This window comes from Astatotilapia calliptera, chromosome 2, assembly GCF_964374335.1.
Source record: "Astatotilapia calliptera chromosome 2, fAstCal68.1, whole genome shotgun sequence".
NCBI lineage: Eukaryota > Metazoa > Chordata > Actinopteri > Cichliformes > Cichlidae > Astatotilapia > Astatotilapia calliptera.
Genome location: NC_137423.1, coordinates 5388305 through 5414508, shown reverse-complemented (window position 1 = coordinate 5414508; position 26204 = coordinate 5388305). Strand labels below are relative to the sequence as shown.

General features: G+C 37.2%; 1 protein-coding gene across 1 annotated transcript; it reads left to right on the top strand.

The window, feature by feature from the left end:
• The first annotated feature begins 3469 nt into the window (after positions 1 to 3469).
• Positions 3470 to 24700, top strand: egf (epidermal growth factor). Its single transcript, XM_026182486.2, has 23 exons — positions 3470 to 4050; positions 6382 to 6581; positions 7390 to 7571; positions 8097 to 8324; positions 8460 to 8662; positions 8759 to 8872; positions 9587 to 9709; positions 11485 to 11607; positions 12301 to 12426; positions 12595 to 12731; positions 12996 to 13144; positions 13374 to 13478; positions 15210 to 15433; positions 15797 to 15964; positions 16128 to 16277; positions 16358 to 16483; positions 16571 to 16687; positions 17246 to 17368; positions 17552 to 17714; positions 19502 to 19666; positions 21031 to 21133; positions 22196 to 22292; positions 22420 to 24700. Exons 1-23 carry the CDS (start codon positions 3924 to 3926, stop codon positions 22548 to 22550), a joined length of 3384 nt encoding a protein of 1127 aa, XP_026038271.2. The 5' UTR covers positions 3470 to 3923; the 3' UTR covers positions 22551 to 24700.
• Positions 24701 to 26204: the final 1504 nt, after the last annotated feature.

Sequence of the window (26204 nt, the reverse complement as noted above, 5' to 3'; positions counted from 1 at the left end):
CCATAGATAACTGAATCAGCTCTTTACCCTCTCAGAGATGTGTGAAGGTGCATGGGTGTTTGCCCAACCACTCTACATGTGCTTTATGAACTTAAAGAAGGGATATGACTATGTGCAGAGTGGGTGGGGTGTCCTGGGGTGGGTATTTTTGGTGTATGAGCTATTTGTTGCATTGTTATGGACTACTACAACAGTTTCTGTACCATTTTAGTGAGAGTATGGTTTTTCTTTTCCAGTACAAGTCAAATCTGTTCCTGGTGGGAGTTGGAATCTGCCAGGGCTACACTTTGTCACAGATTCTTTTCATAACATTTATGAACTTTTACAGAATATCTAGGAGTAGCCAAATTATGGATGCATTTCTCTTTGGCGGCCTTGGGATAACCTATTTGCTTTTTGCGGAAGGTTTGGTTCTTTGGTTCATAAATCTTATGGACAGAATTTTTAGGCACAGCCAAGTAGTGGAAGATATCTAGTGTGTGGCCTCAGGATCAACTCTTTGCTTTTTGGAGAGGATGTGATCCTGATGGATTTATCAAACAGTGAACTGTAGCTCATACTGGGGTTGCTTGCAGTCTAGCACGAAGGAGCAGGGAAGAGAATTAGTACCTCGAGGAAAAGGCTGAAATACCCATTTGGGTTGAAGTTACTGCCCCAAGTGGGAAAACACCACAAAACTCCCATTTGTTTAAAGAGGATTCAATTCTAGAATCATTTAAAGAGTCTTGGAGCATGGCTCCAGTGTTCTGCCAGTAATTTGCTTTATAGACACAATGTTTGATAGTGTGTCTTCTCCTAGTACAGTGTCTCACAATGTATTAGACTAGGGTTTGATAAAGGGGCAATATATGCTGATAAAATGTGGCTAATATTGTAACTGTAGCCAATAACCAACTCTAGATTTACATTTTCTGTCAGATTTAAACCAAAAAAAAAGAAGTAATATCTCCCAGTTCTTGAGTCCCAATATATCTTCTAAACTTAGTGTGTTACAAAAGACTGTCATTATGATAATTACTCCTTGAGGGTTTTGTTTTCAGCTCTTAGTGAAGATGCTTGCTTTTGTAAAGTTTTTAGTAACTTTGGAGGTTGAAATCCAAATTAGCAGTTGCAATAAGTGTTCATTAGGCTACATTAGGCTAATGCAAGGAAGAATTTTCTCGCCAAGAACAATGGACACATTACATCTAACTGTACAGTAAGGCCAGAAGAAAGAGGATTGCCATATTGTTGTTCATTTTTTTTGGGGGGGGGGAAGAAGATTTTGGTTCCTATTTTGCAGTTATGTTATTATTAACATGATTATGCTAGTATGGAAGCAAACACAAGCATCTGAGCTTTTGTTTAGCTCCCTACATCATGTACTTCTAGAGGTTTCACTGCAGTATTTTTATAACTTTTTGTCAGATGTAAAACTTCCAGTCACTCCCATTTGTTTTTTTTTTTGTTTTTTTTTTAATATTTTATATTTTATATTTATTTTTACTTTTTATTTCTTTCTTTATGTATGTAATAGAGCTGCCCTTATGAAGGCCATGCTTTTGCATGCAATACACAAACTACTTCACCACCAGATTGATCCTGTGTAACTGACACAGAATTACCAAAAAACAAAACACGAGCAGATGCAGCAGCGATGTTAACATGTAGTAACACACTATAGTTCTCTTTTTCTGGCAACATAAATATGTATTGCAGCAAGGGAATTGGAATTTTCTGGAACACTACTATGGTGTGGATGTAACCAGCATAATCTGTGATGTCAGCTGTGCTTCTGTCATTGACATAGCTTGTTTTTTTTTTTTCACAAGCAAAATGAATACATGGTTGACTAGAACAGGCAAAGGTTTTAATGACAGCTGTCAGAGTAAGGCAAAAAGGCTGAGAGCACACAGCTGAAAAAACAGACAAAACAAAAAGATGAATCAAGAGATCAATAAAGACGTGACATCGGGGACGTCTTTAGTTTCGTTATAGGTGCTATTTACCTGAGGTGCTTGAAAAAACAACAACATTGAGACAGACCAACTGAATGTGACATGCACAAAAATACTGAAAATTGTTGACAAGGTTTCCTGATGGCTCAGGTGAACAGGAATAAATCAGACCGTGGAAACAAATAAGCCAATAATAAGGGTGCCAAAAAGGGCCGTGTTATGGTGAAGGAATATTTATAAGATCCAGGACATCTGCTACTCCCCTTTCCATCAGGAGGAAAATGCTAAATATGGTGCAGGAGTACAAATAGGAAAGGACTAGGCCAAACTACCTGCAGCCCTCTTCCGGAGGCAACTGTATTTCCTGTGGAAGCACCACTCCTTTAAAGTATGTGACAGTAATAAACTTATTCAGGGCAGCTCACTGAGGGTGGTGTTAGGCCATCTACATGCTGTGACTCAGAAGAGGCTGTTGCAAATCTTCCAATATCTCCCAACATCTACACAGTGTTCTGGCCACCCAATTAGCCATAGACTAAGAATGAATAAATCTTTTATTGAATGTCACAAGAGATGCTTCCTCACTGTGTCCATGGAGTTACTTAATCACACTTAATCAATTCTTTTTTCATTGCATTATGACTGAAACTAAAATGGTATGTTTTTTAATGTTTTTAGTTTTACAATTTACAAAAGAATCTCCCTGTGGGAATAAAAAAATCATTTTATTCTCGTCTTCAGAACTGGCAACATTTATCTTACAGAAGCAGGAGTTAGTTTTTAATACAGCTATAATAGCCACACTCTCACCGTGTCCCAGATACTGTTTCTACTTGATGATTCATAGCTATGTGTCACTGTCATCCAGCACACTGTCACCTGAAGAGTAATTATGAACATTAGACTTTTATTCTTACCTCCCAGGGTGAAATTGTGGGAAAAGGTCAGTGCCCTTCAGTGTGTTTGTCTGGGGACAAGGCAACTTTCTCAGCATTATAAATCATACTGCTGCTCTTTAGTGAGGACGTTGTTCCTGACAATGTCCTAGTCATGCTGGGTATGAATAGAGGTTGTAGTTCCTGGCCTCTGTTAATTGTCATGCTGGGCAAGAGGAGGACAAACAATTTAAGGATAATCTGCTCTCTTCCACCGTTCTCTATAAATGACTCATTCTGCTCATTCCTTCTGGGAGCCAGAAGAACTTCGAGAGATGACAGTATAACACACTGACTCTTCATTCACACACACAGGACACAAAACAGAGGACCTACTGTGTATGCGGCATGTGTAAATTGCACTCGTACTGTATGTATGCCATTTAAGAATGACTCAAAAATACCAAAGGTTGATTTAGTTCCTTAATAAATGACAAATTCAGTATTGTAAGATTCTGTCTGACAACTTTCCATGCAACATCTGTCTCCTTGTCTCTGCCTACCTCCATCTTAAACAGATATCTATCTACATTCACAAAGCACACATGTAAGGGGGTGGGGAGAAAGCTAATAAGTTGTTATCATGTGGGACCTTTTTTCGTCCCTGCCTCATTTCTTGAATATCCCACATTCTGTTGGAGCACTGAACTGCAAATTCTAGAAGATCTTGCACCATTGCTGGACTTGCATGTGCAAAATTTACCATGGGGGTGTTAGGAATTTCAATCTTTGCTTCCAAAACAGACTGGCAGCCCAGGGGCCCAAAGTAGGGACTGAGCAGGATCCAAACATTTTTTTTCTGGGTTCAACACTGCACTGACAGCATTACCCCCTTATTCTCTATCTCAGTAGGGTTTTGCATTCCCTTTAGTGTGACATCCACGGGTATGTAAAGCTCCACTCTCTTACTAGCTTTAAAGCATTAGACAAAGGATGCTAAGAGTCCACAAACCTACAGTACGTAATCCTGGAGAATTTTTGTGGGCCAGTGCTGATAGTGGGAATGCTTGAGAAAGAGTGAAGAAGACCAGCAGGGACAAAGTGCAGGATTATGCCCGAGGCAATGATAACAGTAATATTGATCTATTTTATGATGCAAACCGCTGGAGCCTTGCTGCTCGGTACGACATGTTGGGATGAGTACCTATTGCAAGCAGGGAGCAACAGCAGCTGTACGGGTGAGTATGAAACCTCTCCTAACCAACAGTCCCAACTGACCGTACTGGAAGAAGTAATGTTGAAGTGTACTGCTGTCTGTGTGGTCTTTTCACTTCAAAACAAAGATTTCTAAAATACATATCATGATAGAAAATGAACTAGCTTAGATTTAAAGACAGATATTACAAATACATATTTATTTAATATTAAAAAGTGTGATTGTTCACTGTATAACACTTTGTGTCCTAAAAATTAGTGAAATTAGTGTCTTGGGTTGTAATTTCAGTTACACAAGTTCTTCTGTACTCCACATGGATATAAAGCATTCATGCAACAGCTGCTATTCAGTACTGGAATGATGCTTAGTTTAAAAAAAAATGTAATCAAGTAGAACCAAACATGTTGCTTGCATTAAACATGCTACAGTAAGCGGTACAGCAAAGTGAACTTGGCAGACTTGGCACTGTACTAAGCCAGACTGTGTTTGTGTGGGTGTATCTCAGGTTGAGTTTTTGTGGAGTACCACAGAGACGTTACTTCAAAAATACAAATGGTGATGACCAAAAAAACCACATCTCAGCAGGACATAAAATATTAAGTGCAGTACCGTGATTTTCATCCAAAAAATAATAACACTCCTGTCTACCAAACAGAAGTCAGCTACAGAACATCATGCGCTGATCTGGCAGCACAGATTTTTAGGAATACACGTGCAAAGCAGAGTCATAACAGGACCTTTTCACCTGAGCTACATAAATCTGTTGCCCAAACACTGTGCATGAAACTAGAAACTATGTTCTACTACACTACATATTCCTTAAATATCATCACTGTTTTCAGCGTGTATTTGGGGACGCTAATAGAGGTATGTGATATGGCTGCAATCGTTTAAATGGTAACTTTAATTTATTTTGTGTGGTAAAACAAAATGTATGGCATGACCTTCAAGCAATAATATAATAGTATTATTATTATAGCATTTTTTTAGTTAATATAATTAATTAATTAATAATTAAATACCTAGTCATTATTGATTCAACAGGACTGCAAATCCAGTGCTACCATATAATACTAGCACCTCAGCTAAAATCAAATATGTGACAAGATCTTTCAACAATTTCATGTTATAGTGTATATTGTTATTTAGCCCAATCATTTTAGTTACTGTATAGTGATGTTTATTGCAGAGTTAACAATTCTTTTTTTCATATTCTTGCATTTCTTTGTTTTTATAGGTAACTAGTCTGTAACTATGTGAACTGAATTATCATCTGAAATGCCATTAAATACATGTTACATCAATGCAAAATAGTAAATCAATGAAGAATTGATGAATTGTAGTATATTTTGTGTTAGAGTTCACAAATAAGTCCAAGTGACAAAGCTGAGTCAAGAATCATACTGACCTTCCAGTGAACTTGTCCATCAGTGATTCAGCAGGATGCATCCTAGCAACTCATTAGCAATGGCAGACATTTCATTATGTTGTTTGTCTGGTTTTGCTCATTGTTTTCTTCATTCCACAGAGTTAAGAGCGGCGTCTATGGTTGCATATGACAGTGTCATTACCTTGCCAATGTCATTGCTCACTCCAAGAGTAAAAAAAGAAAGTTTAGTTCTAGGACAGCTACATTTATCTGACAACAAATGCACAGCAATCATCCAATATACAAAATCAGAATATGTAGAAATATCATTGTTGATCATAACTTCCCAGCAGAATCCCAGAGTGATGTTGTGACCTGAATCAAAAACCTTTTAGAGGACACTAACTGCCTTCCCCTTCATTCATTGCAGAGTATTGTCAGAGTCAAAGGAAAAGGCAAAAGCTATTTGTTGCTAAGGGATGAGGTTTTACACAGAGGCAGCTGTGGTTGCCTTGAACTTCCCATTGCAGGGATGAATAGGTTTTTTAAATCAAATAATGTGCCAAATTGAACGACAACAGCAGCGACACAAAGAGGGGGGCAGGAGCTATTGAAACGTCAAATGCTGCCATAGTTACCTATATATACTGTGGATTTATTTGGTTAAGATAAGAAAGTAAATATGCTCATTCACTGTGAAAATGATAAAAAATTTAAAATGTGGCGTGATTTGTGACTTTTTTGTGAATTTCCTATTAATTAAAAATGCTAAATGTTTGCAATTATATAATTTTTATATTTTATATAATGGCATTTTAGTCTGTTATTGTAAACCTCACAGAATCATTAGTCACTAAATCTAAATATTGTTGAGTCATTATACAACTGTGTTTACTTAAGATATTATTTTTACAGAAGTAAGGCGTTCAAATGATCTTCACTGTAAATTTTTAACTTTAATAACGTGTGTAATGATTTGCTAAGCTTCACAGCCTTTCCTGATATTTGGCCATGGTAAAGCTATTCATCGGATGGGCCTTAATGGCAAGAATCACAGAAGGCTTGTGCCTGGCGTCGGAAGCTCTATCCTGCTTGACTTTCATTTCAAAGAACAGAGAGTTTACTGGGTTGACAGGCACACTGGGGTCATCTACAAAGCATCTGTGAAAGGAGCACACAAACAGGTGATTATGTAACTGCGCCCAAGTGTAAGTGGACTTTTTCTCTGTTTGATTGTTTTCCTGTGTGTGTAACTTATTAGTGAAAGCCTTTTTATTTCCATGCTAGACTAAAAGGGTGTGCACCATTTTATTACAAATTGCTGAATTATAAAATGACAGGTTATTTTGCAAGTTTTAAAACATTTTACGTACTACTACTTAGTATATCCTTTGGATGACAACACAAGAAAATTTGATATTTAAAGTATTTTTGTGTTTTGTCTTAATTTACAAGTAGATTCCATAACAATGTTAAGATACAAAACTACCAAATATTTGCATAAAACTACTTATAATGTGCTCACAGTCTGACCAACGTTTCACACACTTTAGAAAAGTCACTCTAAAAATCCCAACAAACACATTTTTTAAACCAGTAAAATAAACAACAGCAGACCTATTTTCCTTAATTTTTGCAAGTATAATGGAAGTAACGTGATCTGCTTTATATGTGCTTTTCTGAATCATTTTTGATCTTCTAACAAAGAAACTTCCAAGGTCCCCAATAGTGTGAAATGTCAAAGTATGGAATACACCGCTAATAAGACTTAATACCCCCAAAGCTAACCAGCAGCTTAGGATCACTTTTAATGATTTAGGAATTTTTAATAACCTAATTAGTACAGCATCTAATTTGGAGGCTTTTAAAAGATCTTTCAGAAACTGTAATTACCATAATTAAATTGTTTAATGTTAATGTTATCCTGCATTGTTCTGGAAACTTTCAGAGCCGCAGATTTAAAATGATTAATTATGAATGCTTCTTTTGCAGAAACTGTATTCATATGACAAACACATCTCTGGCCTCGCAGTGGACTGGATTTGGAACAGCGTATACTGGACAAGTGGAGAAAAGGGGGAAGTAAAGAGAATCGATATAAATGGGAAGAAACAGAGGACTCTTTTAAGACACTTGACCCAGCCCAATTCTATAAGCGTTGACCCCTCTAATAGGTAATCTATGCAGATGTCATAATGACAGCAGTTTTTTGTTTTGTTTGCTGTTTTTCATTTGATCCTTCCGATACTATATGGAAGGATCAAATGATATAAAAATTGACTGACTGACTCTCATATACCTCTGATCAAGGACAGCAGTAGGAATTTACTTCCCTTCAGTTTGGCCTGATGGATAAGCAACACTGAATAATTTCATTTAAAAACATTTTTCATGATTAAAAAGTGCCAAGAGCATATTTAAATTGCTTTTTACATAACTTATTATCGTACACTTCTCTCAGGCTTTAATTCAATTGGGCTACAGTTTATTAAGCATTACCAAAAATGAGTTTGAGGCAAAAGAATTATGAGTCTCCTGATTTGGCAGGCTTAACATATGAGGAAATGTCTAAGCAGTGCCCTTACTGGAAGCAACTAAGTTTCCATATTTCATAACAGATGCAAAGCTAACTTCAGAAAAAAATATTTTGGAAAGGCTCATTGCAAAACCTTTTTTCCCCCAAAACATGCATATTGCAGGTTTCTGTTTTGGTTATCTGGGGGGATGTCTCCAAGTATCCAAAGGTCTGATGTCACAGGACAGATGAAAATTACACTAATTAAGATAACTGAACAACTGAGAGCACTGTCGATTGACCGAGTAGACAAAAGACTGTTCTGGGTTCAGTTTGGGCCACAAGGAGAAAGTGCCATTGCCTCTTGTGATTACAATGGGAACGCCCTACACACCATGAATCTTCCACTTCAGTGAGTATTTAGTAAAAATACAATTTGTTACTCATCCTTTAACTTTGTTAATAAAGAAAATGTAGATCAGAGTGTTGATGTAAATGATCAAATAAGCCAGTCGAAAGCCACTCATTATGTCTTCTTTTTTATCAGGTCTCATTCAGTTGGAATATCTGTTTTTCTGGAGCACATATACTACACCGATTCTGAGTCTCGGGTTATAAAACAAGTAAACAAGTACACTGGTGGAGAGCCACATGTTGTTAACATAAAACAAATGGGTAAACCTCCAGTTGATATCAAGATCGTGCATCCACTTAATCAGCCAACAGCAGACCCGCTATCACCATTTCCAGGTTACAGCTCAACATTATCATACATTTAAAGTTCTTCTTAGTTAAATGAATTGTGTTTATATTCTAGATAATGTATCAAGCAATCACTTCCAACAGGTTGTGATGACCAAGGTGGCAACTGTGTTAACGTCTGTTCCAGTTTGGCAGACCAAGGCGTTTGTCAGTGCAGTGAAGGTTTTGTTCTCAGTATGGAAGGCACTTACTGTAAAGGTTGGTATTAAAATAAGAAGGCAGTTACAAATACACCAGCAAAAACACATTTTTACTTTAGTCAGAATAACACTGGAAGCTACTTTAATCAGCTAAGAATAGGAAAAGAAGGATACTAGACACTGAACAGTAGAAGACTTCCTGATCTGATGACATTAGTAGGGTCAGAATTTGGGATAAATAACATGAAAGCCAACATAGAGTCATCCTGTCTTCTATCAGTGTTCAAGGCTGTGGATGGTGTAACAGCATTGGGGATATTTTCTTGGTGTTCTTTGGTCCTTAGTACCAACTTCATTGTTCAAACACCATTGACCATCTCTATTCCTGTATGACCACAATGTACCCAACTTCTGATGGCTGCTTCTAGCAAGATAATGTAACATGTCACAAAGCTCAAATCATCTCAAATCAGTTTCATAAACATTACCATTCAGTTCAGCTGAAAGCCCACTACAGTCACCAGTCTCAATTTAGAAGAGCACCTTTAGGATGTGGTGGATTGGGAGACTGGCATCGTGGATGTGCAGCCAACAGATCTGCAACATACTTAAGGCACGTCTGAAGCCCAAAGGGGCCAAACCTAGTACTAGCAGGGATCACTGTTACAGGGGACAGCCACAATTAAAAGGACTTATATATAAAGCACAGAAAACATAAATATTAGCATCTACTTGCAAAAAATATTACCATCTTTGTCTGTGTGTACCATAGATGTAAATGAATGTGCCCACTGGAATCATGGCTGCTCGCTTGGTTGTGAGAACATTCCTGGATCTTATTTCTGTACCTGTCCTAAAGGATATGCCCTCTTACCAGACAGGAAAACATGCCAAGGTAAAGTATAACTATGTTTATAATATCAATATAGCTTTGTCATGTGTTTTACAGTGAAAATAGAAAAAAAAAACAAGTAAAATGTATATTCAAGATCTGAACATGACTAAAGCTTGGGTTGCAGATCTTCTTTGTGCTGCTGTCAAAGGTGGCATTTATCTACCAGATACTACTTTGACCCTAGAAGGCTTGAGGGTCACAGGCCTCAAGACAGACTAGATATATGTGAGCTGACAATTGTGTGTTAGGTCACTTGGGTCAAAACAAAACACTGAAACTTTGTCCAACTTCTAAACATTTAAGAGCACTGAGACGATCAGGTAGAACAAAGGACATCACGATAACGCGATTATTTTTGGCTTTCAGCTAAAAGTTCATTTGTCAAGGTCATGTATAAGAAATAATTATTTAGTTAAATAAACTTGGATTTTATTTTATTAAATTTTATTTTTACTTGTATGTAATTTTGACTTAAATTTGATGATTTTTTGACATTTTTTCAAACATTTATAGTTTCTGTTTTTTTAATTTCAAGATATAGTAAAACTTTTTTAAAAAAGTATATTTTTATAGTCAGATCATAATCTCTTTTCTACTCTCACAGCAATATGCTCAAGACAACAGGAAAAGTTCACAGACAATGAGATTAGATGATGAGGTGACATTTGCAGTAGGGAACATATCTGGTCAGCAGCTTTGTCTTTCTAAGCTGCTTAGCTGACAACCTTTGCCAAGGTCCAGTATGAAACAAACATAGAGCCAAGCAGCAGGTTAGACAATGGAGATTACAACAGAGTTTACTTGGTTGCACAGACGACAGAAGAACTGTAGTTATTTACCTACTTGAAGTGCCATTTTTAATTGTTTTATATAAAGACAAAAAAATGAAAAAGCAGTAGTTTTACCACATGCACTGTTGACATGGAGCGTTTCTGGCCTAACTGAAAGGTTTAATGGAAGACTATAAAAAGATCTGAAATAAATTTAGCCATGATAAGAAGAATAAACTATCCTATTGTTTACTGTACAAAACCTATATATGAAATAAATGCAGAAAAAACAGCAATAAAATATCACATTATACAATAAATGATAATGTTCTCAGTAAGATAAAACTTAAATGACTTGTGTTATGATTCACTTATGATGATGGCCACTTGTGTCCTCTCATACATCTTTACACGATTCATACTTTATTCTTATAATTCTGCAGCATAAATAAAACGATAGACACTTGAGTAAATGAGTAAATCATGTGTCTTATAATATAATACATAGAAAACTTAAATGTCACATTTATCTACTGCTTTTTAGTACTGGTACATACTCACCTCAGGATCTCTGGTACAGGAGACCCCATGTGCCTTTTAACTAGCATTACATCACCCTCAGTGTTTGGGTTTGACTTTCTTATCACACTTTCCACTATTTTGATAGGATTAGAGCTGACTTCATCAAAGGATTTTACCAGAACAGGGGCTAAGAAGCTTGCTGTCCATCCGGCTGATCCACAGTCTACTGGCCCAAAAATAGACTCAAGTCTATTTTATTTACATGGAGCATCACGTTGCCTTTATTGGCACTATGAATGACTGTAAAAAAATGTAATTAACTCACATCAGTTTGGGTTGAAGTTCATGTAATCTTTATGTTAATCTACATGAATCAAATCCATTTGATTTTTTTTCTTTGATTTTTTTAATTGTTATTTTATCGTTAAAAATCAAAGATTTCTTGTTTTTATTTTTGATAGAACTGTCTTTTTTCTATTACAGAAATCATACCATGTGAAAGGAATATGACAAAGTGCGGCAATGGGTGCCTGTCAACAGGAAATGGTGCTGTCTGTGTTTGCCCTGAGGGATCTATACTACAGGAGGATGGACAAACATGTACTGGTATGGCCAGTATTACACCACTTTGCCCCATGTTCCAATACTAAAATCTACCTTTTATTAAAAAATTATATAAATACACTTAGTAAAAAAAAATGTAGCGTTAATATTATTCTCATTTACAACACTAACCTTATAGTATATGGCTAACATACAGAGTATACACATACTGGATTCAGTTTCCCATTACGTTTACATTTTAACTATAGCATCGTAGTAAAAGAAAAGGAACAATAGCATGAATCTATCAACTGACTGAATGACAGTTTAATGGAACATATTGGTTGCTCATTTCCAAAAAACTAAGCAGCAGATACAGTGCCTACTTTGTGATTTGGAGCCAAGACTGTATAAATATTTCATGAATAAGAGTTGAGTTGATGTGGTCAAACTGAGGATAGATGGATCAAAGAGATGAATGTGCAACAGTGTAGTAACTGTTGTAATACTTTCAGTTTATTGTGGGCCAATATCTTGCATCAGTTTAGAATATAATAATTAAAATGATTAACTTTTTTATGCATATGATTTATTTTGCAATGGATAAACTGGATTACAGTGAAATCTGATGCCAGAACCAGTGTTGACACAACATAATTTTGTGTTAAGAGTAAATACTGCAACTAAGCAAAGGTCTGTTGAATTTTAACAAATTCATAAGCTTAGCTGTGCCCACATTGTTTTTCATGGTTCCAGGCTGTTCATCTGCAGATAGAGGAGGATGCAGTCAGCTCTGCAACCCTGTCACCCCTGTAAGCTGGGAGTGTGGCTGTCTGCCTGGCTACCAGCTCCACCAAGATGGCAAGCACTGCATTGCAACTGGTGAGTCAAACAATGGCATAGCAGATAGCTGAGCTACATGTGCCCACAAAGACACACACACCGTCTACCTTTTTGCATCTGTTTCCAATGCAAAAGTCAAAAAACACAAGGTGAAAGCTGCAGTGCATTTGACCACGAAACACTGTATTTTCTTATATTTTTCTTCAGGACCTCCATCTTATCTACTAGTTGCTAATCTAGTAGATGTCCGGAGAATTAACCCTGATGGCACTGTGGATCAAATCTTGGCAGAGGAGCCCAGAGGAATAATCGTAGCTTTAGACTATGACCCTGTCCAGAACAATGTAAGATGGAAAGCGTTCCAAGAGTATGAGTATAAGGTCGAATGACTCATTGTAATAGAATTGAGTTAAATCAGGAAATGATTTTGCTATGGATCTGCAGTGTCACCCAGTGGACAAGCACTGTAATGCATGCCCCTTACTATTACCTCATTATGCTTGTTTGGACAATGATCCACATGTTTTCCTTCCAGTTTATATTATATAATTATTCATATTTATATTATAAATGCAAGTATTCATAAATGATATATTTTGCATTTAAAGGTGTACTTTGCAAGTACAAGCCAGAAAACAATTGAGCGAGTTGACATAAAAGGTGGCCCAAGAAACATTCTCATCTCTGATGGTTTGGATTCACCAGAGGGGCTTGCAGTTGACTGGGTTCATCGCAAGATGTACTGGACGGATAAAAGGTGTGCAGTGTGTGTAAGAATTACACAATGAAAACAGTTTCTTCATACAGTGCTGGTCATTTGCTGTTAGTAGATGTTTGCTTTCTAGTTCTATTCAATTGTCTATCTAAAGTTTATCGTTTAGGTCACACCCAGCTTTCTTAATCTCTTTTAATCTGAATGAACTTCATCAGGAAATAACTGACACTGGGGAAATTAAACTTCTGCATGCACATATTTTGCCCCTCAGGCGGTCAACTGTTGATTGCAGTACTTTGGATGGACTTCACAGGGAAACTATTGTGAGAAAAGGTCTGGAAAAGCCAAGAGGAATCGCAGTTCATCCTCTTGCAAAGTGAGTATAGCCATATGCATCACTCTTTCACCAATACAATTGACTAAAGACTAATCAATAAACAACAAATACCACATTAATAATTACCAAGCAGTTTGATTAACTTTGACTAACACTCACCAGAGTCAGTTCATTAGGTACACCTTGCTATTGCCAGTTTGAACCCGATTTTTTACCCCCATTTGTCTTTAGAACTGCCTTGCCTCCTCATGGCACAGTTTTACCAAGCTGGAAGCACTAACCACAGATTTTGGTTCATATTGTTACAGTATGTTAGCATCATACACTTGCTACAGATTTGAATCTCCAATTTCACCACATCCCTAAGATGCTGTACTGGATGGACCATAGAAGTCATTGAGTACAATGAACTCAGTGTGTCAGGGTTCCTGGGTCGTTGACCCAGTGTTTTCAGTTTAGTCATGTTCTCTGTTTAGTTTCCATATGTACACATGTCCTGTTTTATGATGTCAGCCCTTTGTCAGTCTCTGCGCATTATGTTCTAGTTCCGCTTCCTGTGTCATTAGTCGGATTATGTTCAGCTGTGTACTCACCGGTCTCCAATCGTCATCATCATCAGTCAGGGTATTTAAGTCCTCAGTTTCCTTCTGTTCACCGTCTTGTCATTGATGTTGTCTACTTCGCACGTGTGTCCAGTCCAGCCAGCCAGTTCAGTCATTTCAGTCTGCCAGTCATCTTATGCTCTGCTCATCCGTTCGTTATAATAAACTCCATCAACCCTCACCGTGAGTCCTGCGTTTGGTTCCCTTCCTCTCATCCACACACGAAGCCCCTGACACATGAAAACTAGCATTAGAAGATGAGTATGCTGTGGTCATATAAGGAGCCACATGGCTAACAGCAAAAGATGTTGACAACAATGCTGAGTTGGTCCCAAAGTGCACCAAGAAAATACTACCCCACACCATTACACGACAAGCAGCTTGAATTGTTGCTACAAGGCAGGATGGATTCATGCTTTCATGCTGCTTACACTAAATTCTGACCATTCATCTGGCTGTAGCTGCATAAACCAAGACACCAGGTACTGTTTTCCAGTCTTCAGTTGCCCATTTTGTGGAGTAAATTGCATCTTTAATTTCATTTTTCACCCCTAGAGATGTTTGTGTGGGGAAATCCCAGAAAATGAAGAGTTTCTGAAACAATAAATATTAAATATTTACATTAAAAATTGGTTAAAGAGATATACCTAACAAAATGGATAGTGAGTATATAATCTCACAGTGATCTGGCCAATAAAGGTCATGTTTTAATGACATTTTAAACAAAATATTTTGTAACAATGAATATCACAAAAAGATATAGATGATTTGTATATACAGTGCTTAACAAATTTATTAGACCACCACCAAACTTAAATTATTAAATTATATCTTCAAATTTACTGTTTTACAAAAAAAGCATACAATGCAGTAAAGCACATCATTATTTTTTGAATAAGATGCCAAATTACAGTTATTTATTTGCATGCCTGAAAATTAGTTCTAGAGGTTGACTGTTATGCTTGAACAACTGAAGACTTCTCAGAGTAGTCCAGTTTGGGTTTAAAGACATGAATTCGGTTCAGTTTTTTCAGATTTCTAAAATATTTGTATTTTTGTTTTCTTTTTATCACAGATGGTCTAATAGAATTTGTTAAGCACTGTAAACAGGTGGTTTAATAACTTTGTGTACCACTTGCTCTCTATTTCTTTCTTTTAACTTTTTGAGGAAGTTATTCTGGACTGACATAGGGACCCATCCTGTGGTGGAATGTTCCTCCCTGGAAGGGAGAGACCGTGCTGTCATTGCTAGGACCAACCTTGTGTCGCCCACTGGCCTGACAATTGACTTCACAGAGGACCGAGTATTCTGGTGTGATCAGAGGAAAGGCACAATAGAGACTGCCGCCCTGGATGGTTCAGATCGACGAGTCCTGTCAAAGAACCAAGTAGGTGAGGTTTATGTGAAATGTATATATCTAAAAAAGCAGATATAAATGCATGGGGAATAAGAATTTCATTGTTGTAAAATGAATATGTAAGTTAATATATGATAAGTTACTCTAGGATATATGACAGATAATTAATACTAAGTATAACTGATATAGTACAGCTGTCCTACTAATCTTGACTCAAATGGCAAAAGTATACCTCTTCTTAAGTTAACTTTCTCATTCATAGCATCATCCACAATTCAAATGTGAGAAAATCCAGTTTAACCAGTATCACTGCATTTACAGCTGAACACAAGCGCCTCTCACCTGGAATCACTGAGTCAACTCAGATTTTCTTGCCGTCTGCCCTAATTTGTTCCAGGCCAACCTTTTGATCTTGCACTATTTGAAGACAGGCTCTGGATCTCTGATCAGGAACGCCACCAGCTGACCAGTGTGCATAAGCGGACTGGGAAAACATTGCAATGGATCCAAGGGAGCATGGTGCAACCAGCATCTATTGTTGTAGTTCATCCCCTTGCTAAGCCAGGTACAGAGGAACAACCATGATTACAATGATCTAAAAAAACAAGTGCCATGCATATTTAGATACATGCAGATTGGACACATGTGCCAATAACAAAAACAAGTGGCACACAGCATCCATCAGTTCTAAAGAATTCCTGGGCTTATACTTCTGTCCTGTTTTTTAGGGGCAGATATGTGCCTTCACCTGAAGGGAGGTTGTTCCCAGGTGTGTGAAAGCAAGATGGGTTTTGCCCACTGCTCTTGTTTCTCACACTATATCCTATCAGCTGATGGAAAAACTTGCTTGACTGTTGACGCTTCAAATGGAACAGCAGGTGATGTATCCTGTGTTCTTTTCTACACAGTGTAATGTGATGATAAATTTGAATGTTTTCTTTATGTATTAATTTTATAGAATATGGAAACAGTGGATCAGTTGATTTAACACCTCTGAAAAACAAAACATTTAATACTGCGAGCTTGCCACTGACAACTGATGTAAGCAGCCAGCCAACTTTCTTCACCGACAAAATGATTTCAGGTAACAGTGCACCTTGAAAGGCGTTCTATCCACTCAATATCTTGCCCAGCCTAAATGTTACGTTTGCATATGCCCCCTCTCTGTCAGACCAGAATGAGTGCTACTCACTCCGCTGCGATGTGAATGCACAATGCCTGCTGAATTCTGGTCACCCAAACTGTTTATGTCAAGAAGGTTTCACAGGTGATGGACAGTTATGTGTGGGTGAGTATACCTTCAATTATACTGGGAATATGCATTAGAGAGATGAGGTAACAGACCCTGAAATAAGCTTACGGGATTACATTTGATACAAGTGAGCTTTTTTTTAATCTCACCTACAGTAGCAGGGATCTAGCAGAACTGAGTTTTGGATTTTGAAATAAAATTCAGAGGTAGGGTTGCTCTGAAAGTAAAGGTAATGGTATTATTCAAGATAAGCCTTAATGGAAAAAGTCAAAATGTTCAAAAAGTCCTAAAACCATCCAGTAATTCCTCCTATCGTTTCCTTGCAGACCAGTTGAAGTGTTTTGAGATTATCAGCTGAGTTTGTTTGCAAAGTAGGAAGCATCGAAAAGACATAGTGTGGCAACTTTGTTAAATTAATAAAAACTTAACTTTTTTCACTGTACCAGGCCAGGTTATGGAGGATTTAAAAAAAACAAACAGTAATTACATTTTATTTAGCTAGTAAATAATGTCACAACATTTTTTCGAAGCTTATGATTCTTCTTATTTGGTAAAATTTTAGGTTACAACTTACTGCTCCTATTTTTGTCCTAGATATTGATGAGTGTAACCTGGGAATCTACAACTGTGACAAAAATGAAGAATGTCAAAACACTGCAGGGAAATACTACTGCAAGTGCCTGGCTGGATACTACAGCGATGGGCAGACATGTCAAGGTGATCGTTTCCTTTTGTTAACATATCCTGGGCCGTATTGGCACATTCTCATCGTCTATCATTATCTTATCTGTGAAATCAGATAGTTAATTTAGATTGAATACAGTGTTTATATGAACCATCTCTTTTAAGCAGTAGAAAATGAATCTAAGTTAATGAACTTATATCTTCAATTCTCTCTAGAGTTGGAGTCCACATCACCATGGGTGACACCTGGTACCTCTGCTGATGTTACCACCAAACGCCACAACGGAAATGCAGAGAGTTGTCCTGCAACCTATGAGACCTACTGTCTGTACCATGGTGTTTGCTTCTACTTTCCTGAATTGGACTCTTATGCCTGCAAGTAAATAAACCCGCTTGTCCTTCTACTTGACCCATGACCCCATCCCACCCCTCATAACTGTTTGTTTTTCAAAGAAGGGCTCACGATATTCATATTAGGGCTGTGCGATACCACATCATGTACAATACTGCAATTATAAATTATTACATGATATAAGTGTCAAATCATAATACCATTGTATTGGAGCAAAACTCTTTAAAATCCCCTAGTGTGCACAACAGGGAAACAAGCCATGTCTTGTTTCCCACGGAGAGCAAGACTTAAACAACATCCAACAATACCTAGCAATTTGAAAAATATGAAATAAAACTGTTACAGTTTAAGGTGAAAACCAAAAAAGGTATCTTAAAAGAGGCAAAAACATACCATCAAGTATAACCTTACTACAAAGGAGTTGATATTAGCAACCTAAATGTAAACAAATGACTCAACCAATCTTTGCTGGTGCACTAACTAAGTGCACTCCATATGACAGGAAGAGCTGATGATGGATGGAAATAATGCAGTTACATGGTGGACATGCACGGCTTTAAGCAACTGGTTAAAAAGATCGACCCAAGACACAAAATACAACAAATATTCTTTGGTTTTATGCGACATTGTGCAGGGTGCTGAATAGTTACAAGGTTAAATTACTTTAATTATTGTTAAACTAAAGTGTTAAGCAGTGATTTTATAGTTTAACTTAAAATTTCCAAGCACCTCCATACTTGGCTACTTCTGTACTGTCGCTGCTATTTTACTATTATACTGCTGTTGGCGCCTTGCTTCAATAGGGTCTCTCTTTTTTTAAACAGAAATATGATTATGGCAAATTTTATTAAATATTGTAATATAAATATAATAATTATATAATCAAATATTTTCTCAAATATTCAGATATATTCATGCAGTCCCACTGTTAATTAAGACAAGAACACTTAGGTGAAAAGTATTTTATGACAGCTGACAAGCAGCAGGTGTCACTGTTGTTCCATGATTAAAGCCCACGCCTCACGAAAGTGTTTACAGCAGAGACAGTCTACTTCTGTCCATGAAGTATGCACTTCAAATCAGATCAACAAAAATGTAAATTATGAGTTCTAATGCACAGACTTAAAAATATTTCATAATTTCAGTGGAAAGCTGCAGATAATGTATACACATTTAATACAAATTATAATGAAAACGTATATTTAGCAACAAAAAAGAACAACTGCCTATGAGTGCCCAAACAGGTTGAAGAGTTGAAGAACCCCCAAGTGGTATCTGGTCTCTGAGATAGTGGGCAGAAATGTCAACCTGGCACTAGGTATGGATAAGATTGGCCCCAGGATGCTGACAGTTCTGCACACTTTTGGACCAGCTTGTCTGACCTTTTCAGTGATCTGTCGAGTTCTCGGGGGGTACCCTTGGCACACTGAGGGGGTAGCTGTTTTTTTTCCCCTCCAGTGTTTTCCAATGATTCTCAGGATTATGAAGATCATTTGAAAAACAAAATAACTGAATTATTACTGAAGCCAGTCAATTCCATTTTTTCACTAACCTTATGTCATATAACTCCAAAACCTGTGACTGTAATCTTCCCTGTGTATCTGTTCTATGAAATCCAATCCAGTCTTTCAAAAACGACATTTAATTTGCCAAGGGAGCCCAAACATTTAAACACAAAACTAAGCAGTTGCTTAAGCAGTAACCATTTTTGAATTATAAAGTAACTGGATGTGTTTTAAACAAGTTTGTCTTAAAATATAAATTGTTTGCAGTTAACCAAAAATGATTCCTGGATATGATTTTTTGTCATGCAGTTGTGTATCAGGCTACATGGGGGAACGATGTCAGTTCAGTGACCTGGAATGGTTGGAGCTTCAGCGGGCTGAAAAGGAGAAGAAGAGGAACGTGGTCATTACAGCGTGCATGGTGGTCCTCGTTTCCTTGCTCTCTATCACAGCCTGTGTCACCTACTGCTATGGGTAAGAGAAAAAAGGGAAAAGGAGAAAAAGGAGGCAGCAAAAAGTAAAAGGGGAGAAAAAGGAAGGGAAAAGAATAGACAATGGGTAAAAAAAGAATAAGGACAATGGAAAAAAATAAAAAAGGAAGAAAGTAGGGAAATCAAAATGATCAAGATATGCTATTCGCTGTGAAAGGATCAAAAGTGACTTCCTAAAAAGAAAAACAAAAAACATCTATGAATATTTAACTATTTCCTCACTAAACATACTAAATATACTATTCAATTTGTATGGGTTTTATTAGACTGGTAAAAATGAGAATCATGTCTTCATCTTAAGGGACTATCATGCTTTTTCTAACTGATGGTCAAAAAATAGACCAGGGAGGACCTGCTGCTGTAATGAATGAGCTGACAGCATTTAGAGATGTCTATCAAACCCAAGATGCATGAGGCGTGTAATGCCGGTTTCTCAGTACGACAGCAGGGGGTCAGGGAGCACATCACACGTGGAACAAATGACAGCATGCAACAGTGGTTAGCTGAGTGAAGAGCACGCATAAACTACACACTGTGGCCCCTCCTCCTTTTTATTTCCACCTGAGATGTTTCTAAGTAGCTGATTTGTTTTATGGTTGTTTCGCTGGCTTATGGACAAGGCTGTTTGGCATTCTACACTCTTTTGACTTACAAAGCACACTACCTACTACATCCTAACGTTTACACTCTTGGTTCCTCTGTGGAAGTGGCACGCTTTCAATTACATGGTTCGTTTAGCTTGTTCTACAGCAATTACACATAAAAATAGGTCATTTCTCAGCTACAAAATGGAGCCGGTGAGGTATGACCCCAAAGGAAACGCTACATGGCCGCCAATAGCTCTGCCTTAAATTGCCTTCTGCACTTGACTGCAGGTGCACTTGTGCGGTTTTTGAGTTTGGTAGTTTGGTTTCCCCTGTAATAAACACACAGAGAGTACAGAATCACACTGTACACAAAGATAGAGTCTAAAGAAACAACTGAAACTTATGAGCACGTAGAGTAAATGCACACACGGCCTCCGGCTTGGTCTATCACAACATTCAGATGTATTATCTTTGGTCAACATTCAGGGGGTGAGATATGCAGAAAGCTAAGAAACAAACATTAAATAAATCAAATGTGGTGAAATTATTATTTTATAATGCAGTGATAAATGATGCTGTGAAGGGCAGTACACAGCACAGACACTCATTTCTCATCACGATGAATTTGAGTACACAACTTCTGTTATAACCTATATAAATCTTATTTAGGTACCTGACCTTTTATATTTCTGTGAGATAAACTCTCCATGTGTATATTATTCTATACATAACTTGTGCAGATTTTATATTTACTTTTCAGAACGAGAAAACGCTTCCACAAACAGCCATCAGTGGATAATGTGAGTGAGACCAGCATGACGGATGAGAGCATGTCAGAGACAACCACTACCACTGTTCCTCGGGTAAGGCCATTATTACAAAGCTCGGTCATTAATACATACAGTTTTTATGTCATGCAGTAATATAATACATCAATGTAACAAAAAGGACAGTTAAAATTATGTTGTTAATTCCATTATGTGGGCTTTTCAATTATTTGCCAGATGGGGAGAAAGAAAGAAAAAACAGTCAAACATGCCTTGCATTCTCCTTGATGTTGGACTGAAAAGAAGAGCTTGCGAGTGTGTCCTCATTAGGATACATACTAGGGCTGTGCGATATGATAAAATATAGCGGATGACGAAATTAAAACATCTATCGTTTCATATTATACGCTATCATTTGTGTAGATTGGTCAAACAGAAGGACGAGTCAAAACAAATCGAGGACCTTATTCCTAAACGATGGGCTACCTCTGTAGCATGGACATGGTTTGATTATGAAAAGTCTGACACCTACCAGAAAACTGCACTCTGCAAATTATGCCGCAAACCGGTCCCCACCACAGACTGGTGGGGACAGAAAATGCCGGCCGTTGCAACTTATATCTAAAAATATAGTTTCATGCATCGGTCGAAACACTTGACTCCAGGTACATGATGCCCAGCTGAAAACACTTAACACAAGTCGAGCACTATTTTGTGATATATACTGTTATCGGGGTGAGAAATGTCCTATATCGAGATATGAGATTTTGGTCATATCACACAGCCTAATACATACTTATGTCAGTGTATGGGACTGTAGCCTAGGGTTTAATTGTAATTATTTTACAAAGCATCTCAGATCAATGTAAAAGTAATGGAATGAGTGGTGTAACAAATTACTTTTTACGCAGAGTAAATATGTAATGGCAGTTCCCAGCAGTCATAACATTTTTGTTCGCTTTGAAAGTAACATTAAAGACTGCAGTTTAAATCCCAATGTCTTATCAGAATTATATGAAATGTTTCTCTTTGCAAGAGCAATTCATGTCCATCACTCACTCTGGGAGTAGGTAGGTAGGCTGCCCCCCCCCCAAAGAAAAATGCATAAAACTTTTAATGTTTATAAAAACTCAAACGTCTTAATGTATAAATCTGCAGTTCTACATTGTGGCAGAAAATGGTGTTGAAGGGAAGGTAATTCCTGCCATGGGCTGTCCAAGGAGAGCTGTGTGTACATCCTGCTCTTCAGAAACAGGTACCTGAAACTTACATTATTCATATTATATATGTAAACAACTCCAGTGATTTTTCTAACTATAGTCTAAATTCATTCTTATACAAGTTTTTTTTTTACCAACTGCTTAATTCCGCATTTTTTCCAGGTGCCAATTCTGAAAGTGATGAGTCAGGAAAACTGTCCCAGCACAACAAAGGTTACGAGTGTTCCATGGTGTCTGCTGCTGCCACTGGAACAATGCAACCCACTGTGCACCTCTCAAGTCCATCACTGTAAAGCTGTACATCTTTTAAACCAACAACGTTACCCCAGACTTCGGGCCCAGAGTCATGGCTCAATGGAAACAGCGTACAATCAGCTGTTCAGCAATGAAACATTAAAAAAATAAAAGCTTTTAGAAATGTATACGTTTGTTTGAGAAGTCAAAAAATATCAAGCGCAAAGTTTAAAAACATAAAAATATCATCATTATAGTTTATGAGAAGAGTATGCCTCCTCAGATGAGTATGGCCGAGGCAGTTTAACAATAAAAAAATACTGACCATGTTTCTTAGCAAGGTGGTCCAGAACCAGCTTCAGTATTTCGGCACTGAGTCTCTGAGACTCTGCTGGAGGGATGGCATGTTGTTCCAACTGTAATATTGTTATCAGTGACATGTCGGTCTAAATAGTCCCCTTGGCATCAAATTAGGTTAAGACCTAGTGTCTATACAGGCCAAGGCATATAATTTTTACACTTGACTGATTCATCAAGCCATTCAGTGATCTGGGCGTTATAATTCTGAAAAAAGAATAACCCATACCGATCTGTGACACTTTCCTCTAAGGGGAAACGTGGATCTAAACCATGCTATTATTTTTTTTTCCACAACAAAACAAGAGCCACTGGATCCTCTCACTGCAAGTGTAAAGAGTTCAGGCATCATGCACTGAGATAAATCTTAGATAAAGAGCTACTCTTTTGTTTTTCTTTAGATATTACACCAGTACACAAGCATAAAGGTCATCAAATCTGAACTGTGAGCCACACCCTATTTACAGATGGCTTTCCCACTGATCTAAATGCAGTAATTACTTTGGTCGGTTCACACAGTAGTAAGTTCTGGAGTCTTTATGACCCTTTGCTGCAGATACTATGATTACAGCATTTCTGAATTACCCCAAATATTGTTTTGTGCATTAAGTTAAATGTTGAAACTTCAAAAAATAAATACATCTAATTGTTGTTCATCACATAGTATACAGGCTATGTGATAGATCAGAATAAACTCATCAGTGTCAGCTAACCAAAAGATCACTCATATTCTCCTTGCACTTGCAAAACTTTTGAGACTATTTCTATATTATCATGTTAATTTTAGTAAGTTCAGCGAGTTTTATATATTTTAGCTCTTTACATATTTTTGTGTTTGAAATGTTTAAGTCACTATAATTTGCTTTGCTCAGGCTCGCTGCTATGTAGAAAAGTTGTTTTTTCTTTTGTTCCTCCCATGTATCAACTGGTGTATATGCCTTTTTGCAGCCTTTTCATCAAATTATTAAATGTTTCATATAGGAGAGGGTTAAGGTTACTATTGCAGTTATATATGTGAACATTGTAAATTTCATTGACTTGAGGTAGTTATAGGAGAAATGAACAGTAACTGTTAGCTATTTTTTACAGTAAAAGGACAGTGCTGCATTTTTTCTTATAGAGTATTAGTGTATTTGAGGTTTTCCCATCAGTGTGTTGTATTTTGACATCCAGCTGTCTCAGTTTCAGTGCAGCAGGCTTCATGATCACATAATTTCAAGATTTAAGCAAAAAAACGGACATTGAGCTCCTTTTGATATAAATAACTAATGTGTCACAGTACAAAGAACTGCCATGTAACTGCCATGACACTGCACCACTAAACAACCCTTAATTGTGATCATTTTAAATATTTTATTTTGATTATTTTTACATTAAACTGTGGTTATTTTTGTCTAAATTTTATGATTCCATGATTTATATTCTAAGAAATAAGAGGGCAATAAACTCAAATGGGCTGAATGGTCAATAAATTAAAGTTGAATGTGGAAAGGGATGATATCTTATCTTCTTTACAGTTAGAGGCAACTCTCTTCTTTGCAGAGTTTATAATTAAAAACAGAGAAAAACACTGCTGAACGACTGACTGATATATACTGTGGTTTGGAAAGGGAAGGTATTTTAGGATTTATGTTCATTTTTTTAGATTCTAATTAGTATAAAAAAGAAAAAGAATAAAATGCAGTCATTATGTTAACAGACCAACATTCAACATTTTCATTAAAACTGTACCTAACTCGGATTGCATATTATTTTCAGCAGCTATGGGCTATAACTGGAATTAGAAATTTGCAAGATGAAACTTGCTTTTTTTTTTTTTTTTTATCAATAAAGGCATATTTAAATAAATGTACACTGTGTCAATAACTTCCTTTAGCACTGACATTTATTTGTATTTGTTTTTATAGCAAAACACACATGACATAATTTCCTCTCCACTGAAAGACTATTTTGGCCATTCTGTCTTTCTGTTACACCCCATCACTGTCATCATTCTTCTTTGAAGGCCTTCTGTGGTCCATTGATGGTGCTTTTCTATCCTCCACCAAATCTAATGCTCTAGTGATGTCGGCGCGAATGCCGCCACCCTTCACCATCCCTCCATCTGTCTATTTCTATTTCTACCTCTATCTCAGTCTGCAAGTCTGTCTCAAGGTTGACTGGGAATTGTTAATAGACGGACCCACAGCCTCTTTGTTTCAAGGCAATGGCAGAAAACAAAGCACTTCAACTCAAAAACCATCAGGGGCCACATCGATATTGATTTTCGTGGCAAGACACACTTATCTATATATTGGGCTCCATTAGGGCTGACAGATAGGTTAGGCCACCACTCTAAACAGCAGCAGATCAGTGTTCAAGTAAAGATGAAATTGGGCCGAGTGTCAATTTATCTTGTATTACTTCTGAATTGGGGCAACAGGGGGCAATCGAGTCACTGACACTGTAAGTAACAGAAGATGCAAGGGACTCGTTTTTGTATCGCTTTAGGAATAAACAATGCTTCACAATACATATAAATACATTTTTAATGATATTTCTTCATAGATTTGTATTTTTTCCTATCCAAAATAAAATGATTGTGAATTAATTGGAGTATGTTCCACAGGTTTGTACATCAAGTTAATGCAGTGGTGTATAGCAAAGGCAACAGCAACACAGTTTAGCTTACTGTAACAGAGAAAAAGCAGGCACCAATGTGAGCATAATAAGGGAAATGCTATACCAATGCTAACTACTTGCATAGGCTCCAAGGTGTCAGGCTACACCACAGCTGATTTACACCACCTTATAAATAAAATAGCATCTTGAGACTGTCATGTCATCAACAGGGATGTTGTAGTAATGGATAATTTATTAATTCTGTGGCAAATTTGTATTTCACCTACTACATTGCCTATGCAAGTGTCCAACACTGTTGCCAGCATTTATAATCAAGCTGGCTTTATTGACACCAAGTTGTAGTTACATTTCTAGGAAGGTCACTGCAGGTTAGAACATTAATACTGGGTCACAGAGAGGTATCCACCACACAATAATAACCCTAAAAAGACAATGATGCTGGAGACACCTATGCAAAAAAGGGTCCAAGACCCAAAAATGAGCAAACAGGTGAAACTCCCCAAATTTCAAAATCAATACCTGTTCCTCGTGGAAGTAGGATTAACTCCTTAGATTGCTAAAAGTGACAAAGCCCACCAAGCTGATGCACACGCTGTAGCAGTCTTATTCAGCAGCCTAGCCAAAGCTACTTGCACACTTCTAGCTTAACTCATCAATGGCAAAATTCAGAACTCAACACTCACACAACACAGAGATTTCAAACTGGAAACCTGAAGACACAATTATGTTGTTTA

Bases quoted from the DNA above. Each gene is read 5' to 3' on its own strand.
- egf (XM_026182486.2), top strand. From the start codon at position 3,924: ATGCCCGAGGCAATGATAACAGTAATATTGATCTATTTTATGATGCAA. The intron at 7,572-8,096 runs GTAATCTATGCA...TGCATATTGCAG, and splicing joins AGCGTTGACCCCTCTAATAG to GTTTCTGTTTTGGTTATCTG. The intron at 16,688-17,245 runs GTGAGTATACCT...TTTTTGTCCTAG, and splicing joins TGATGGACAGTTATGTGTGG to ATATTGATGAGTGTAACCTG.